Raw genomic sequence first — 16,268 nt, 5'->3', positions numbered from 1 at the left:
CATTTCTGTTGGCCGGATTTGGCCAAAGATTTCTTGCGCCATAACGGAAATGGATATCTTATACATTGTACATTAGTTTATTTTAGTAAGAAAAGTTTACAAAATTTAGGGTTTGAGGTATAACAACAGTCGGTTGATAAGGCGCCCCTCCAGTTAGTTTTAGCTTATCTAAAGTCTATCTAAAGACTTTTTGCAATCTGCCGGAACGCGGGCAGATAAAGAACTTGAAGCAGTTCAGCCGTAATCTAAGCAGTAATTGGAATATTAGGCCAAGACGACTACCACAGGGTTTAAGGGTCGGATAGCCTATTTGGCTGCCTCTTTGGCGGCCAGCTTTTCCTGGAAGCGGCGACGCCTTTGGGCGATGTATACCACCCAGATGAAGGAGATGATGGCCATGCTGATGGACCGGAACATCGGGGGCACGTAGGCGAAGTTGAGGTACACGAACACGGACAGGTACTGCCAATTGGCCTTCAGCAGAGGCCAGTAGAGCTTCTCAACATTCTTCAATGCAGTGCTGGGAGACTTGCCCTGTAAGGGATTACAAATTATAGTTCTAGGAACTGAGATTGCGGACTATGGATTCTCACCTCGAACAGGGTCAAGAAGAACAGGGATAGTGCCTGGTAAATCGGAGCATAGACCAGACGCTCGGACAGGAACAGGAAGAACCTCCGGAAGCGCACATCGTGGCTGAAGAGTCGCTCCACCGTCGTGTAAAAGTAGTGCGGCACACTACCGCCGAAGATCAGTCCAAAGAGTCCGTAGGCGAATACGCTCTGCTGGTTGAGGGTCTTGGCGCCCGCCAAACGCTGGGAGGTGACATTAGCCGAGGTGGCCAGAACGCATCTGCAGTCGCGAGCAGCCAGTGGGTGAGGCGAACCGGATGATAAGGTGAATAGTGTACTTACGCCGTAATGGACTTGGTGCGGACCGGGTGGTTGAAGAGCTGCTCCAGATAAGTGCCGAAGAGCGAGTACAGGGGCTTGGAGAGAGCCATGTTGCCGGTGCTGCAGAGATGTGCCTGGAATGTGGCTGGTGTGAAGGATGCAGGCCAAAGTGCAAAGTGCAACTGGTCCCTCTGATAACAGCGAAAACCAGTTCCCAGTGTCCAGCGCTTACCTGAGAAACTCCAAACGTTTTGGTCGCAGATTCGCAACTGAGCGCCGAACCAACAACTTTAGACGCACGTACTAACTTTAGTATTTCGCTAGTTCCAGAGTGTGGAACTGGGGTGGTTCCATGGCATTCGAGAAAATGCGATATCTGGTCACTCTGCGTGCTCGTCATATCATCCATTGTTGTCGGCATAATTTTCCAGATCCCTTATTAAGCATAGGACTAAGGATTAGGACCTCTTTCCACCACGATGGAGTTCCCGCCTTGTCCTCCATCGCTGAAGTCCATCCAGCACTTTCTGAAGCTGGCCCAGGAACATGATACCCGGGATGTGGTCATCGCCTACTGGGCGAGACTCTAGTGAGTATCTACAGATTGGTTTTTGTTTTTTCTTATTTTGCCCGTATTTACTCATCTTCCGTATCCAGTGCTCTCCAGGTGGGCCTCAAAGCCTCAACCCAAACGGGTGAGGAAACAAAATTGCTGCTGGGTGAGTAAAAAATCCGATACGCATATTACCAGCCGATGACTCATCCGTGGCTTGTTTTGTTTTGGTTTTCCCTACGACCGCCAGGCATTATGGACTGGCTGGAGCAGATGAAGAAACAGTATGCTGAGAACGAGGCCATCACCAACGAGGTGGCTGCCCAGGCACACATAGAGAACTACGCCTTGAAACTGTTCCTGTACGCCGACAAACAGGATCGCGAGGAGAACTTCGGAAAGTACGTTCCCTTCGTAGAAATATCCTGAATCGATTTTCCTGATTCATAATATTGTGCTTCCCCGCAGAAACGTCGTTAAGGCCTTCTACTCCAGTGGTGTGCTCTACGACATACTCCAGACCTTCGGTGAACTGAGCGAAGAGGCGCTGCACAACAGGAAGTATGCCAAGTGGAAGGCCGCCTACATCCACAATTGCCTGAAGAACGGTGAGACACCGATTCCCGGCCCCTTGCCAGACGACGACGATGAGGCGGAGCTCGAGGGGGAGAATGCCAACGCCTCAGCAGACACATCGCCAGAGGACGCCGCGGGAGCAGCTGCTCCAGCGCCCTACCAGCCGGAGCCTGACTCACAGCCACCTGCTCCATCATCGCCGACGACTTCCGGAGTGGTCCCTCCCACCGCCGAGGAGGTGCTGAACAACCCGAACAAATTGCCCAGTCCACCGGTGGACGAGGAGAAGCCGGGCGGCTTCGTGCCCTACGTGCCCACAGCTCAGCCTAATCCGGCCACGGCGGCCACCATTTACCAGCCCATTGTGCCCGTGGCCGGGGTGCAAATCACTCCCGACCAAATGATTACCGCCCAGAAGTATTGCAAGTACGCCGGCAGTGCCCTAAACTACGACGACGTCAAGACAGCCATCGAGAACCTGCAGAAGGCCTTGAAGCTGCTGAGCACCGGGTCCGAGTAGGGCGTACACATCCACATCCACACGTATTTAGGAATCGCTTCCTAGGCACAGTTATAGCTTAGAGCACCAGTATAATGCCGCATAATCTCCTACTAATCACGCGTTTGAGGACGAAAGTAAAACGAAATTCAGATTGACTGACGTTGGATTATTAATTTTAAATATGTATGAGTTGTTCAAATTTATTAAAATTGTTTCTAAAGTCGTAATTTAAATGGTTCCGACTAAGTGCCCGTTACGAAGAGGATTTGATTACATTCTGGTTTGATCTGGTCGTGTCTACAGCTAATATCTCCCGCCATTGCATACAATATAGTAGTTCTGTATACGATAATAATTTGGCACCAAAGTGAAAACATGAATTTCGATTTGCTAGAATGATGTGAATGAATTTGAGACCCGAAGACAGGGCGCGCCATCTCGAGCCCAACTTAAGATGCTAAAACAAAGCTGGATCAGTGAATGACTATGAGTACGTGATGCACCGGGAGCAGGCACCTAGTCCTGCTTCACGCCGTTCGCAGCAGGCTGCGCTGCCGTCGTGGCCTCGTCCTGGAGGCGGGCGGTCTGGTACCAGACCACCAGGCGTCCGCCCAGCATGAAGGTGAAGACCAGCGCCGGTCCGGAGCGCTCGAAGGGATCACTGACCATCCAGTGCTGGTAGATGCCCAGCAACATCAACACCAGCAGCGTAACGTTGGCCGTGTTTTTGACCTTATCTGTGGGTAAGTAGTGATTACTTCGACCGATGCGGCACATTAAGAAGTCCATAAGCTTACGATAGGGAATCAGCGCCATGGCCAGGCCGCAGACGATCTCCAGGATGCCAACGGTGCGGCGGTACCACTTCGAGGGTATCTTCACTCCGAAGAGCGCCGTCAGCGGGAACACTTTGGCATACTTCACGTACTCTGTGCGCTGAAATCGAGAGGAAATCGAATACGAGGATATAATTAATCATGCCCAGAAACACCCCCAGAGGAATGTGCTCCGCCCGGCGGCCCAGCGGAAGAGGCAGTGCAGCGGGTTTATTTTTAAATGGAAGCAAGCTTCCCTCGTTGTCACACACGTCTGTTTCTGTTGGCATCGTTGGCCCCGAGTGTTTGTGGTAATACGAGGGTAATTACACCGCCGGGAACACAGCAAACAAAACAAATATTTCGAAATGCAAATGCCATGCCTTCGGGAAAAACGAGATTGAGAAATCCTCAAAATTGAAAGTGAAATGGCGCGTAACGAATGCAATGCCAATTCGAAAACGCCAGCTGAATACTGATTTTTTTCAAAAGTATCGACGGAAGTGTATTTTGGATGATATAGTTGGTTATTTATTTACTTATATTTCTAAAACTATAAAGTTTTTTGAAAAATCCCTAAGGTCACCCTATTGTTTACGTTGAAAACCAATTTGTATATTCTGAGTGAGAAGAATACGTCATTGTGGTCTTGTGTTTGCAAATGTTTACTTTGGTATGCGAATTATTTTTATGGTAATGAAAACGAAAATCTCTGGGCGTTATTTTTACAAGAGGTAAACAAAAAATTCAGAGCAACAGCTGTTCTATATATCATTAGTTTCGAATTTGTTTGGAGGTTTTCAAAACAATTTACAAACAAGGTGATTAATAATTAGTTTGCCAAATTTTCGAGGTTTCTCTTTCTTTCAGATCTTAGTCTTAAGTTTACTTGTTTACACGTTTCGTCCAAAAGAATTTTGAAAATTAATGTTTGTCCAATTTGAATGAATCACGATCTATTTGGATAATTGCAAAGATAAAAAGTGCTTCCTCAATCATTTGAAATCCAAATTTTCGGAATTTCTTTGGGAGACTATTTCGATAGTAAAGCATAAATTGTTCCTAAAATATATTTTTGAAGATCATAGCGCGTCGCGATGTCCGAATGTCAGCGATTGGCATTGATGGGGTCGAGTTCAATGCCCATTAGTCAGTCATATTTCCGAAAGGCGTTCTATAATGGGACGCCTCTTGAAATCTGTCTCCGCCCATTTACATAAGAACGTTCCCATGGGCGAGCACATAGTTTTGAAACGCCAGATTCGAAGGGGCGTGGGAAAAATCGATGGGCTGCACCCCAGAACAAAAGGCCTAAAACTCTGGCGGTATCGATTTTCCACTCACCAGGTCCTTGTACAGATCCTTGCTGATGTGCGGCGTCAGCTTGAGGGTGCCCACGAAGATGAAGAAGAGGCCCAGCAGCACGGAGAGGCTCTTCAGCACGATCGTATTGGATGCAGGAGGCATCTTGGCCCGGTTATGGGTAAATACTCGGAGGGGCGGAGTTCACTGGGAGCCCCTAGCCAATACAACACCCTACCAAAACACACCGGTCGCTAATTTTAGACGAATCTCTTAGCTTTTCGTGCCGATTCGGACGGTGCGGAAAAGTACGCGACCACCAGCAAATTGAGGCACACAATCCGAACGTTTTCAAGTTTTCAAATCGCTGCGGTATGTATAATTTTATGAATTCTTAGTCCGCGGCGGCGTTCCCTTCACCTATTCCATTTTCACTCGACGCCTTTCCGCTTTCAGTTTCGCGTTCGGAAAGAGACTGACTCGGATTCGAATTCAGATTCACATTCAGAGCAGTTGCAAAGTTTATTTCGGCAGCATCCCAAACGGAATGGCGGAAAATCAATACGTGCTCACGGGCCCGGTGCTCTGGCCGCATCGAGAGTCAAGAGAGGACAGCCGCAGCCACGACAGGCCCACCCCGGAGAGTGGAGAGCACAGCGGAATGGCGGAACGGCAGCTGGACGCACTCCACTCCTCCTTGTCGTCGTTGCCGCCATCCTGCCATCCTCGGGCAGTCGGCTCGGGTGGTGGTTGTTCCGAAAGTGGCGCAAATGAGGCCAAAGACCCCGGCTAGCAACCCTTAAGGAGGCCCAGATAAACAATCATTAGGTGAACATGAGTGGCATTCGCCAAATGGATGACACACAAAACTCGGAAGCTGCTTGTGAAATGCCATTAGAGTATTAATAACTCAGAGCAGATATTACCATTATTAAACAAAATCCCAATATTATAAGAGCACGATCCATTGGCTTCAAAAATTTATTGTCGAGTTTACTTAGATCTTACTTAAACCTATGAGGTAATATACATATAGCACTACCATCCCATTGGTCCTCTAGGCAGACCCGGCCCACCCCTGTGATGGTGATCCTCGGGTGGAGTCTGGGGCGTGTGGTATATTCTTCTGGACTCAGCCATGCGCTGGTTGTAGCTTTGGATCTGCTCCTGCAGCTGAGCATCCTCCTGCTGGGCTCGTTGCTCGTCGAACTCCAGGCAGGCAGCGCCATCCAGTCGGTCCAGATCCACCCATCCCCGGAAGCGGACGCACACCCCGTTCATTATGAAACTGGAACGCAAATGGACTTTGCCCCGCTCCCGCTCGAAATCGCACTCCTGCTCCTGGGCGTACGGATTGTGGTTGGCGTTGAAGTAGAGTTGCAGATTAGTGCCTGAAGCTACCATCGATATCTCCGCATAGCCCTTGCGGCAGTCGTTGACAAACCGCATCCTGCGCTCCTCCATTGCACGTTCCCGGTATCCTGTGTAGCGAACCTCGCTCTCCCTACTCAACCGGCGGAAGAGCTCGTCGCTATCGAACTTGGACCTTTGGTCAGGCACCACGCGGGGCATCTTGAAGATGAATCTGGGCTTGGGCTGCTCGTACATAGCCATGGCTTCGTATGGCGGTATCATTCCATTCAAGGCAGCCGCGTCTCCGAGATTCTGGTGATGATGCATGTCTTTCGTTATATCTGTATTCTCCGAAAGAAATAGTTGTACTGATCAATGTTTAGATGGACCGCCGTATTTAAACAAAAAAATAGTTGTAGAACAGGTAATCGGTTGCGATTAGGCTACCTGGCTAATCCCCAAATTGTCGCCCTGGTAATCAACGATGGAAACCATCTGGACACAATAAGGATCAGGTATAGCACTTATAAGTATCCTATTTGAGGTTTTATAATCCGTAGGGTTTTCACAGCTCCGACACACAGCTACCTTGTGGATTGCAGGTATAATGCTATCATAAATAAAACGAACGAATTGAACGCACTAAATAATTTTAAGTTTAAATTCGAAATTACGTTGTAACGATAATTTCAACAGTGTTAGTTAGCACACCACTTAAGCAAAGGGAGTTGCCAACCATGGCAGCCCAGCAGGTGACAACTCTAGAGTCCGGGCACACTAAACAGCTGTAGTTTGTGTATTGTATTGTTTAACTTTAGCAATTTTTTAAACATGTCGCTTGTTGCATATGCTGCCAGTTCTGATGAAGATTCGGAGAACGAAGAGGAAAACTCTGTACCACAAGTGGAAGTAATAAAACCTCAAGCCAACCCGAGCACACCAAATGCTCCCAATGAGGCGTCCCTAGCTCCGGAATCAACCAGTGGTCACATTAGTGACGAAGATGACGACTACGTTCCCCAGGAGGTGTCCCTTCAGGAGCTAAAGCCGCCCAACGGAAGACTGCTATTGGCCTTACCCAAACCAAAAGTCACTGCTCCCGCTGAGGATCTGGAAAATGAGGATGTGGACCACCAGGTTACCTCCGCCTTTGCCAACCTGCCCATGCCACGAACAGCAGCGAAAGGAAAAGCCATTGTAGAGGAGAAAGACGATGAGTTCCTGCACAAAAAGGCGCTGCCCGTAGAAATAGAGAAACCTCCACCGCCGCCAGTCAAGGGAAAAGTAAAAATCAGCATTCCTTCACTAAGAGATTTCTCAGATGTGGACCAGGAGAAAGCTGACAGGGCTAAGAACAAAGTGGACAAGCCCAATGCACCCAAGGGATCGGGATTGTTGAGTCTGCTGCCACAGGCAAAGTCGGAGCGAAACTTCTCCAAGAACTCTTCATCCGCGGCGGCCTCCCCATCAGCCGGCACCACTCTTGCTTCTAGTCCAACCAATAATCCTGCGCAGCCCCGAGCAGCACCAGCTTTTGTACCCGATACAGTGAAGCAGCGACGAGCTGCACACAACACCGAAGGCGTAGATGGCCCTAAGGCGGGCCACAAGAAGAATCCTGAGGCAAAGGACGCTTTGAAGCCAACAAAATCCAAACCTATAAGTAAACCCACTTCGCTGGTAAATGCCAGCGATAGTGAAGATGATGACGAAGATGGCACTGGAGACTTTTTCTCCCTGAACTCCGAGCAAAAGCTGCCTGAGGTGAGCAGCAACGAGATTAGCGCTCTAGTGGCCAAGCGAGCGGCCAAGATGGTGGAGGCCAGTAGCAAATACCTCGAAGAGGTAGCCGAGAAGGAAGCAGCCGAAGCAGAAGCCGCCCGACTTGAGGAAGAGCAGACTCAGATTGCACAAAAGCGCTACCACGAACAGCAGTTAAACGCAGAGGCCATGGACGCATTGGTGGGCAAAAATGCCAAGCGCCGGCGAAAGGAGGCCAAGGAGATGCAGGTGATCGACATATCTGGGTCTCAGGTGCTACCTGATCGCGAGGAATGGATGCGATCGGCTCTGGCTTCGTCCACCACCTTCCAACCGACCGGCGTGTTGACGGACGAGGAGCCGGTGGCAGGGACTCGGCGCAAGCACCAGATCACCTACCTGGCGCACAAGGCGAAGGCCAACGAAGCCGAGCTGCAGGCCATGTGGTCGGCCAACCGGCAGACCCGTCGGGCCACCCAAAGCAAATACGGCTTTTGAGTTTCCACTTTATGTACAACTAATACTACAATATATGCTTAATCCTACTGTATCCAGCCCTCTCGTTTTCCCAGCCTGCTGCCCACATAGAAGATGGCGGTGCTCAGCAGCAGGATGACCGGGGCAACGGTCACGTATATGGGAATCTGTTGCGGGTACTCCAGCGTTAGGCAGATCATCACTTGAGAGGCGATGGTCAGCAGGACGCCGGCAATGTTCCACTTGTAGAGGAACAGGAGATCCGTCAGGCAGGTTAGGTTCCGCCACTTGCGGATAAATTTAATGATCACGTAGATGATGATGATCACATCGAAGAACCAGAGCGGCGTAAAGGTGACGAACCAATTCCAGGTGGTGCGCGGGTCCAGGCGGAGACACAAAAGAATCAGGAAGACCAGGACGATAAACCAAGTAAAGAGCGCCCGGTGTGCCAGTGTCATCTTTGTCACTTATTTATATATTTTCCATGGTATTACAGAAAATAAACAAAGCGAAGTTACCGTGTATCGAATGCACTTTGTCCAGTGCTGTAAAACTGCGATTACAGTGGTCACTAAAAGTGTTCGTAGAAATACATTTACCATCTCAATTTTCGAATATTATTGACGAAGATTAAATATATTCAAAAATAGCACGTAAAATATGTATATTAAAGTATATAAAGAAGACTGGAGAGCATGATAATTCATTCATATATTTGTATGTACTTTTGAAAACTTATGATTGCCAGTGTATGCACATCTGCCAACGCTGGCAACACTGACAGTGTCGACAAGAAGAAGATAATTGACGTGTCACAATTTCGACGATTGGTTGGTGTTTTTCGTAAAATTAATTGTTGGCAGTATATTACGTGTTACTTGTAGCGTATCAATAAAATGGGTTTGTTCTAACACCTACCTCTTGATGTTTTGATACAGGCAAGTGCTCGACCCAACAGAAAAAGGGCGCTTGAAGGATAAGCCGACACCTAGAAGAGCATCCAATTTGAGACACCTACAGCCAGAACAGAAAAAGTGCCACCATGCTGACCAACTTCGAGTCGAAGTCGGCGAGGGTGAAGGGCCTCTCCTTCCACCCTAAGCGCCCATGGATCCTGGTCAGCTTGCACAGCGGCGTCATCCAGCTGTGGGACTACCGGATGCACACGCTCCTCGAGAAGTTCGACGAGCACGACGGACCGGTGCGAGGCGTGGCCTTTCACCAGCAGATGCCGCTCTTCGTCTCTGGCGGCGACGACTATAAGATTAAGGTGTGGAATTACAAGCAACGACGCTGCATCTTTACCCTCCTGGCCCATTTGGACTATGTGCGTACGGTGGCTTTCCACCACGAATACCCATGGATTCTGAGCGCCTCCGACGATCAGACCATCCGGATCTGGAACTGGCAGTCGCGCAACTGCATCTGTGTGCTGACGGGCCACAACCACTATGTGATGTGCGCCCAGTTCCATCCCACGGAGGATCAGATCGTTTCTGCTTCACTCGATCAGACGGTGCGCGTGTGGGACATTTCGGGCCTGCGTAAGAAGAACGTAGCTCCCGGACCCGGTGGGCTTGATGACCACCTAAAGGGTCATCCGGGTGCCACTGATCTGTTTGGACAAGCAGATGCCGTGGTCAAGCACGTGCTCGAAGGCCACGACCGTGGCGTCAACTGGGCCAGTTTCCATCCCACCCTGCCGCTGATTGTGTCCGGTGCCGATGATCGCCTGGTGAAGTTGTGGCGCATGAACGAGTACAAGGCCTGGGAGGTAGACACCTGTCGCGGTCACTACAACAATGTGTCCAGCGTGTTGTTCCATCCAAGGCAAGACCTGATTCTCTCCAACGGCGAGGATCGCAGTATTCGCGTCTGGGACATGACCAAGCGCCAGTGCCTCTTTACATTCCGGCGAGACAACGAGCGCTTCTGGATACTTACAGCGCATCCGACCTTGAATCTGTTTGCAGCTGGCCACGATGGAGGTTAGTTGAATTCTTATAGGAAAAAAAATTTGTTGTAATGATGCATATTCTTTCAGGTATGGTGGTCTTTAAACTGGAGCGGGAGCGTCCTGCATATGCTGTCCACGGCAATATTCTCTACTACGTCAAGGAACGTTTCCTACGCAAACTGGACTTTACCACCACTAAGGACACTGTGGTTATGCAGCTTCGGCCAGGCAAGTCGCCGGTGTACAGCATGTCGTACAACCCAGCACTGAACGCCGTGCTAATCTGCACGCGCACCAACAACCTGGAGAACAGCACCTATGATCTTTGCCAAATCCCCAAGGACACCGAGAGCCAAAGCGAGTCGGACAGCAAGCGTAGCTCTGGAATAACGGCCATCTGGGTGGCACGCAATCGGTTTGCAGTGCTTGATCGCAACCAGCAGTTGGTAATCAAGAACTTCAAGAACGAGGTGACCAAGAAGTTGCCCACTTTCTGCGAGGAGATCTTCTATGCTGGCACGGGAATGCTGCTAATCCGGGACCCTGAGTTTGTCACACTGTACGAGGTTCAGCGCCTTGTCTCCGTTGGAAGCATTAAACTGGCCAAGTGCCGCTACGTGGTGTGGTCACCGGACATGTCCTTGGTCGCACTACTCTGCAAGCACTCGGTTACGATCTGCGATCGAAGACTTCAGTACTTGTGCACCGTGCAGGAGAACTGTCGTGTGAAGTCTGGCGCCTGGGACGAGTCTGGAGTGTTTATTTACACCACTAGCAACCACATTAAGTACGCCATTACAAACGGGGACCACGGCATCATTCGTACGCTGGACCTACCCATTTATCTGACACGCGTCAAGGGCAACCAAGTGTTCTGCTTGGACCGGGAGTGCCGCACCCGCGTGCTCCACATCGATCCTACGGAGTACAAGTTTAAGCTTGCCCTGATTCAACGCAAGTACGATGAAGTACTGCACATGGTGAGAAATGCCCGCCTAGTGGGTCAGAGCATCATCGCTTACCTGCAGCAAAAGGGTTATCCAGAGGTGGCACTGCATTTTGTCAAGGACGAGAAAACCCGATTTGGACTCGCTCTGGAGTGCGGTAACATCGAAATTGCTCTCGAAGCAGCCAAGGCTCTCGATGACAAGGATTGCTGGGATCGCCTGGGACAGAGTGCATTGCTCCAAGGAAACCACCAGGTGGTAGAGATGTGCTACCAGCGGACCAAGAACTTTGACAAGCTTAGCTTCCTCTACCTGATCACCGGCAACTTGGAGAAGCTCAAGAAGATGAACAAGATTGCCGAGATCCGCAAGGATGTTTCCGCCCAGTACCAGGGTGCCCTCCTTCTAGGTGACGTCAAGGAGCGGGTAAACATCCTTAAGAACTGTGGACAACTTTCGTTAGCTTATCTCACAGCCGCTACTCATGGATTCGATGAGCTTACTGAGTCCCTGGGCGAATCGATAACTTCGCAGGGTAACAGCCTTCCCGAGGTGAATCCCAATGCCCAGTTGTTGCAACCACCAGTGCCCATCCAGCAGCTTGAAACCAATTGGCCGTTGCTGTCCGTGTCCAAGGGCTTCTTTGAAGGCGCCATGGTCACCAGGGCTGGCTCAAGTGTCACTGCCCGACAGGCGCTGAACATCAACGCCGATGCTGCAGTGTTGGACGAGCATAATGGTGGTGGAGATGGTTGGGGAGCGGATGCCGACTTGGGACTAGATGAGGACGGAGATGACGAGATGCACGACGCGCTGAGCAACGATGGCGATGGTGGTGCGGGTGGAGAGGAGGGTGCCGGCTGGGATGTGGGCGATGATGACCTGGTTGTGCCCGAAGAACTGGCCTCCAAGATCAAGGCCTCTGCTCTCGACAGCAACTACTATGCCGCTCCCAACAAAGGCTTGTCTCCTGCCCAACAATGGGCGAACAACTCGCCTCTGGTCCTGGACCATGTCAAGGCCGGATCATTCGAAACCGCTTTCCGTTTACTGCACGATCAGCTGGGAGTGGTCAATTTCAAGCCATTCAAAACACTCTTCCTGCAGAACTACGCCTGCTCTCGAACGAGCTACACGGCCAATCCGAATCTGCAATCCCTAAGTGGTTACCCACTTCGCAACTACTCCGAGACAAACATCAAGCTGCAGCGTCCAGCGGTTGGCATTAAACTGAATGATTTGGTGGCACGCCTGCAAGCTGGGTACCAACTGACAACTTCTGGAAAGTTCTCCGAGGCAGTAGAGAAGTTCCATTCCATCTTGATTAGCATCCCACTGCTGGTAGTGGATACGAAGCTAGATGCGGCGGAGGCCCAGCAACTATTAAGGATCTGCGCTGAGTATATCGTTGGCCTGAAGATGGAGACTGTGCGCAAGGGCATGCCCAAGTCGACGCTTGAGGAGCAAAAGCGTCTGTGCGAGATGGCCGCCTACTTCACGCACTGCAAGCTTCAGCCCGTGCACCAAATCCTCACCCTGCGTACAGCCCTCAACATGTTCTTCAAGCTGAAGAACTACAAGACGGCCGCTTCATTTGCTCGTCGTCTCCTGGAACTGGCACCACGACCGGACGTTGCCCAGCAGGTGCGCAAGATCCTGCAGGCCTGCGAGGTAAATCCCGTGGACGAGCATCAGCTGCAGTACGAGGAGTTTAATCCGTTCACAATCTGCGGCATCAGCTGGAAGCCACTGTATAGGGGCAAACCCGAAGTGACCTGTCCCTTCTGCTCCTCCTCTTTCGACCCTCAGTTCAAGGGCAATCTCTGCACAGTTTGCGAGGTGAGCCAGATCGGCAAGGATAGCATTGGCCTGCGCATTTCAAACCTGCAATTCCGCTAGGACGGACTAGCTTGTCGCTTTTAATATAAATGTTTCCACCACGCCGAGCGAGACCCCATAGTTTAGTTTTACACGAACCTTGCTTATTATGTATAAAGTTCAGTATCTGTATATTATAATGCTATAAAATCAAAAAAAAACTACCTGTTTTCTTGATCGATACCTAGCCTCGGTAGGTAATTCCCAGTGAAGAGTCTTAGTCACTCTGCTTAAAGGTGGAAATTCCAAAATGAACAATGCCATATAGATTAGTAATTATGTATTTTAGTTAAAGATACGACACTAATTCCACACTAAGTTGTAAGTATAATACCATAAAAGCATACGTGATGTAAGCATTACCTCTAACACTAATCTAGGAGCATAATTATTCGAGCGTAATCGTATTGAAATCTCGCAAGTGAAGGCCCTCTTAAAGGGTTCGGAGCATTCTCAGTTGTCCATGAAATATTGAGTATTCGCGAATTGAGTCTCTAACTGCTGGTGATGCGTCTGCTGCTGCTGGGGAGGCAGCTGCGGATGGGACGGCCCAGGAGCCGCCCACAGGTCCAACTAACGACGCCACATGCTGGCGCCGACGCCAATGCCTCCGGAGGCCACGCCCCTTCGCACCGCCTCCATCTCGTCCTGTCGATTGTCACGGTAGGCGCGCTTAGTGTCCTCGAACTCACGCAGTCGCTGGTTGTAGCGATCGATCTGATCCCGCAGAATGGCGTCCTCGTGCATGGCGCGCCGCTCGTCATACTCCAGACAGCCCACTCCGTCCAGTCGTTCCAGGTCTATCCATCCACGGAACCGGACACAAACCCCGTTCATTATAAAGTAGGACTTGATGTGCACCTTGCCGTGCTCCTTGTCAAAGTCGCACTCCTTGTCGTGCAGGTACGGGTTCTGGTTGGCGTTGAACACCAGCTGCAGATTGGTGCCCGAGGCCACGAAGCTGGCCTCCGTGTGTCCTTCGCGACATCCGTTCATGAAGCGCACCTGCCGCTCCTCGATGCTTCGCTCCCGGTAGCCCGTGTACCGAACCTCGCTCTCCCGACTGAGCCTCCGGAAAAGTTCGTCGCTCTCGAACTTGGACTTCTGGTCCGGGACCACACGAGGCATCTTGAAGATGAAGCGCGGCTTGGGCTGTTCGTACAATCCGATGGTGTCGTAGGGTATCATGTTGGCAAGAGCCGCCTCGTTCATCATTTTAACGGATGTTCGCGAATCGTCCGCTCGATGGAACGCTGAATGGGGTATGTTTCTATGGGTCCTTCTGCAGACCGCTGCGTGAACGCAATAATCCCTTGAACTGGGTACCCTGAATGGGTTTCTTTTGGTAGCTCCTTCGACGAGCCTTCTACGTATACACAATAAGCGCTTGTATCTAGCACTCTGAATTCTAATTGTTTAAATTTCTCGCCTCCGTCGCAAAAAACAACGCACAATACAACAAAAAGGTTGGTTTGCGGTTTTGATATACCAACTGACGCGGCGTTGCCACTGGGAAATAGTGGAGTAGTCAAAACGTAGCGATGGGAGCAAAAGCACGGCACGAGCACGAAAAACTTATTATTATTATTATTCATTCGAATTATGGATATATGTAATTCATATTTATTTTACTTACCAACTGATTTCATATTTAATTTACCAGTTTTTATTTCATGTTTTTTAACCATGAGTCACGAGCACATCCCTAAAATAAGCCGTGCGCTTACTTTTTGATGGTCTGGCAGCACTATTACATTTTCAACTTTATTTTTCTCTTTTCTCTAAGGGGTTTCGATTAAAAACCCGATGCGTACTCAACGCACCACAAACTGAACACACATAGAACAAATATTTCACAATTGCTTTTGGAAAAAACAGCTATAACGGGTACATCCGATTTCCCGCTCGGATGAGTACCGCTTCGAAAATACTAACGGTTTAACTTCATTGGATCGGTGCACGGCCACACTGGCCGCGTGTTTACAAAAATATATAATTTGGATCGCACCATCAGGTGGTGATATATACCGTCATTCCTGACCGACATGAGTGACAACCCCGCCGCGGAGAACGAGAAGCGACCGCAGTTCGGAACCCGCCTGCTCACGGATGCTGACGACGTCTTCAAGCACAATGCTTGGTAAATATGGGTGGCAAATCCTTCGCAGATTGGCCAGCAAAAGTTGGGAACACACTCGCCAGCGTAAAAAACCGTCGGGAGCGGGCAGCCGGGTGCTCACCGACGCGCGAGAGGTGTTCGAGTTTAACGCCTGGTACTTATCTGCAGTTCAGTACTCATGAAAATCCTTCTAAACCTGGATTCACAGGGACCACGTGCAATGGGATGAGGAGCAGGAACTGGCCGCGCAGGCGGCTGTAGCCAAAAACTCGTCCTCAAAGATGGAAACAGAGCAGAAGGAGCGATTTCAGACAGACGCCCCCAAGTTTTGGGACTCCTTCTACGGCATTCACGACAACCGCTTCTTCAAGGATCGCCACTGGCTGTTCACAGAGTTCCCCGAACTAGCTCCTCTGGAGACGGATACGGCGAAACTGCAACCTCGCAGCATTTTCGAACTGGGCTGTGGAGTAGGAAACACAATTTTACCCCTTCTACAGTACAACTCTGAAGCGCAGCTCAAGGTTTTCGGATGCGACTTCTCCGTCCGGGCCATTGAAATCCTGCGAAGCCAACGGCAGTTCGACGACAAGCGCTGCGAGGTGTTTGTCATGGATGCCACGCTGGATCATTGGCAGGTGCCTTTCGAGGAAAACTCACAGGACATTATTGTGATGATTTTTGTGCTGTCCGCAATTGAGCCAAAGAAAATGCAGCGGGTATTGGACAATTGCTATCGCTACCTGCGTCCCGGGGGCTTGCTCCTCTTCCGCGACTACGGACGATACGACCTGGCACAGCTGCGCTTCAAGAGCGGCAAGTGTATGGAGGACAACTTTTACGTGAGAGGCGACGGCACAATGGTGTACTTCTTCACCGAGGAAGAACTGCGGGGTATGATGACTCAAGCGGGGCTGCAGGAGGAGCAGCTCATTGTGGACCGAAGACTGCAAGTTAATCGCTGTCGCGGCTTGAAGATGTACCGCGTGTGGATTCAGACAAAGTTCAGGAAACCGCTTTAGATCAATTAAGACGACTAGTTCTGTGCATTTTAAACCATGTTTAAATCAATTGATATAATTATATAAACTATATATTTGGAAATACAAATTTCAAACTTCATATGTAATAT

The 16,268-nt window shown here is 50.0% G+C and overlaps 9 protein-coding genes across 11 annotated transcripts; 4 read left to right on the top strand and 5 right to left on the bottom strand.

The window, feature by feature from the left end:
• Nucleotides 1–61: 61 nt before the first annotated feature.
• Nucleotides 62–1,293, bottom strand: LOC117142119 (peroxisomal membrane protein PMP22). The gene is made up of 4 exons (XM_033306014.1): nt 1,126–1,293; nt 915–1,027; nt 594–852; nt 62–534 (listed from the first exon to the last, which is right to left on the bottom strand). The coding sequence occupies exons 1-4, from the start codon at nt 1,291–1,293 to the stop codon at nt 307–309; spliced, it is 768 nt and encodes a 255-aa protein (XP_033161905.1). The 3' UTR covers nt 62–306.
• LOC117142115 (vacuolar protein sorting-associated protein VTA1 homolog) lies at nt 1,264–2,751 on the top strand. Its single transcript, XM_033306011.1, has 4 exons — nt 1,264–1,482; nt 1,551–1,612; nt 1,697–1,847; nt 1,915–2,751. Exons 1-4 carry the CDS (start codon nt 1,373–1,375, stop codon nt 2,540–2,542), a joined length of 951 nt encoding a protein of 316 aa, XP_033161902.1. The 5' UTR covers nt 1,264–1,372; the 3' UTR covers nt 2,543–2,751.
• Nucleotides 2,694–5,223, bottom strand: LOC117142122 (transmembrane protein 35A). Its single transcript, XM_033306018.1, has 3 exons — nt 4,684–5,223; nt 3,322–3,460; nt 2,694–3,261 (listed from the first exon to the last, which is right to left on the bottom strand). The coding sequence occupies exons 1-3, from the start codon at nt 4,804–4,806 to the stop codon at nt 3,041–3,043; spliced, it is 483 nt and encodes a 160-aa protein (XP_033161909.1). The 5' UTR covers nt 4,807–5,223; the 3' UTR covers nt 2,694–3,040.
• Nucleotides 5,224–5,590: 367 nt separating this feature from the next.
• LOC117142121 (protein brother) lies at nt 5,591–6,372 on the bottom strand. Its single transcript, XM_033306017.1, has one exon. The coding sequence runs from the start codon at nt 6,319–6,321 to the stop codon at nt 5,680–5,682; it is 642 nt and encodes a 213-aa protein (XP_033161908.1). The 5' UTR covers nt 6,322–6,372; the 3' UTR covers nt 5,591–5,679.
• Nucleotides 6,373–6,751: 379 nt separating this feature from the next.
• On the top strand, nt 6,752–8,305 carry LOC117142114 (proline-rich protein PRCC). The gene has a single exon (XM_033306010.1). The coding sequence runs from the start codon at nt 6,826–6,828 to the stop codon at nt 8,251–8,253; it is 1,428 nt and encodes a 475-aa protein (XP_033161901.1). The 5' UTR covers nt 6,752–6,825; the 3' UTR covers nt 8,254–8,305.
• On the bottom strand, nt 8,248–8,793 carry LOC117142123 (transmembrane protein 60). Its single transcript, XM_033306019.1, has one exon. The coding sequence runs from the start codon at nt 8,691–8,693 to the stop codon at nt 8,298–8,300; it is 396 nt and encodes a 131-aa protein (XP_033161910.1). The 5' UTR covers nt 8,694–8,793; the 3' UTR covers nt 8,248–8,297.
• A 195-nt stretch (nt 8,794–8,988) lies between these two features.
• On the top strand, nt 8,989–13,178 carry LOC117142113 (coatomer subunit alpha). Of its 2 annotated transcripts, none has more exons than XM_033306008.1 (3): nt 8,989–9,065; nt 9,174–10,223; nt 10,280–13,178. In XM_033306008.1, exons 2-3 carry the CDS (start codon nt 9,278–9,280, stop codon nt 13,036–13,038), a joined length of 3,705 nt encoding a protein of 1,234 aa, XP_033161899.1. In that variant the 5' UTR covers nt 8,989–9,065; nt 9,174–9,277; the 3' UTR covers nt 13,039–13,178. The 2 variants fall into 2 exon arrangements, with proteins under 2 accessions (XP_033161899.1, XP_033161900.1); XM_033306009.1 differs by having other exon boundaries at nt 9,000–9,090.
• A 223-nt stretch (nt 13,179–13,401) lies between these two features.
• LOC117142120 (protein big brother) lies at nt 13,402–14,526 on the bottom strand. Its single transcript, XM_033306015.1, has one exon. It carries the CDS (start codon nt 14,230–14,232, stop codon nt 13,591–13,593), a length of 642 nt encoding a protein of 213 aa, XP_033161906.1. The 5' UTR covers nt 14,233–14,526; the 3' UTR covers nt 13,402–13,590.
• A 436-nt stretch (nt 14,527–14,962) lies between these two features.
• Nucleotides 14,963–16,258, top strand: LOC117141299 (methyltransferase-like protein). Of its 2 annotated transcripts, none has more exons than XM_033304678.1 (2): nt 14,963–15,157; nt 15,345–16,258. In XM_033304678.1, exons 1-2 carry the CDS (start codon nt 15,063–15,065, stop codon nt 16,156–16,158), a joined length of 909 nt encoding a protein of 302 aa, XP_033160569.1. In that variant the 5' UTR covers nt 14,963–15,062; the 3' UTR covers nt 16,159–16,258. The 2 variants fall into 2 exon arrangements, with proteins under 2 accessions (XP_033160569.1, XP_033160568.1); XM_033304677.1 differs by having other exon boundaries at nt 14,977–15,290.
• Nucleotides 16,259–16,268: the final 10 nt, after the last annotated feature.

Source organism: Drosophila mauritiana, chromosome 3L, assembly GCF_004382145.1.
Source record: "Drosophila mauritiana strain mau12 chromosome 3L, ASM438214v1, whole genome shotgun sequence".
Taxonomy (NCBI): domain Eukaryota; kingdom Metazoa; phylum Arthropoda; class Insecta; order Diptera; family Drosophilidae; genus Drosophila; species Drosophila mauritiana.
This window is presented reverse-complemented; position numbering and strand designations above follow the sequence as displayed.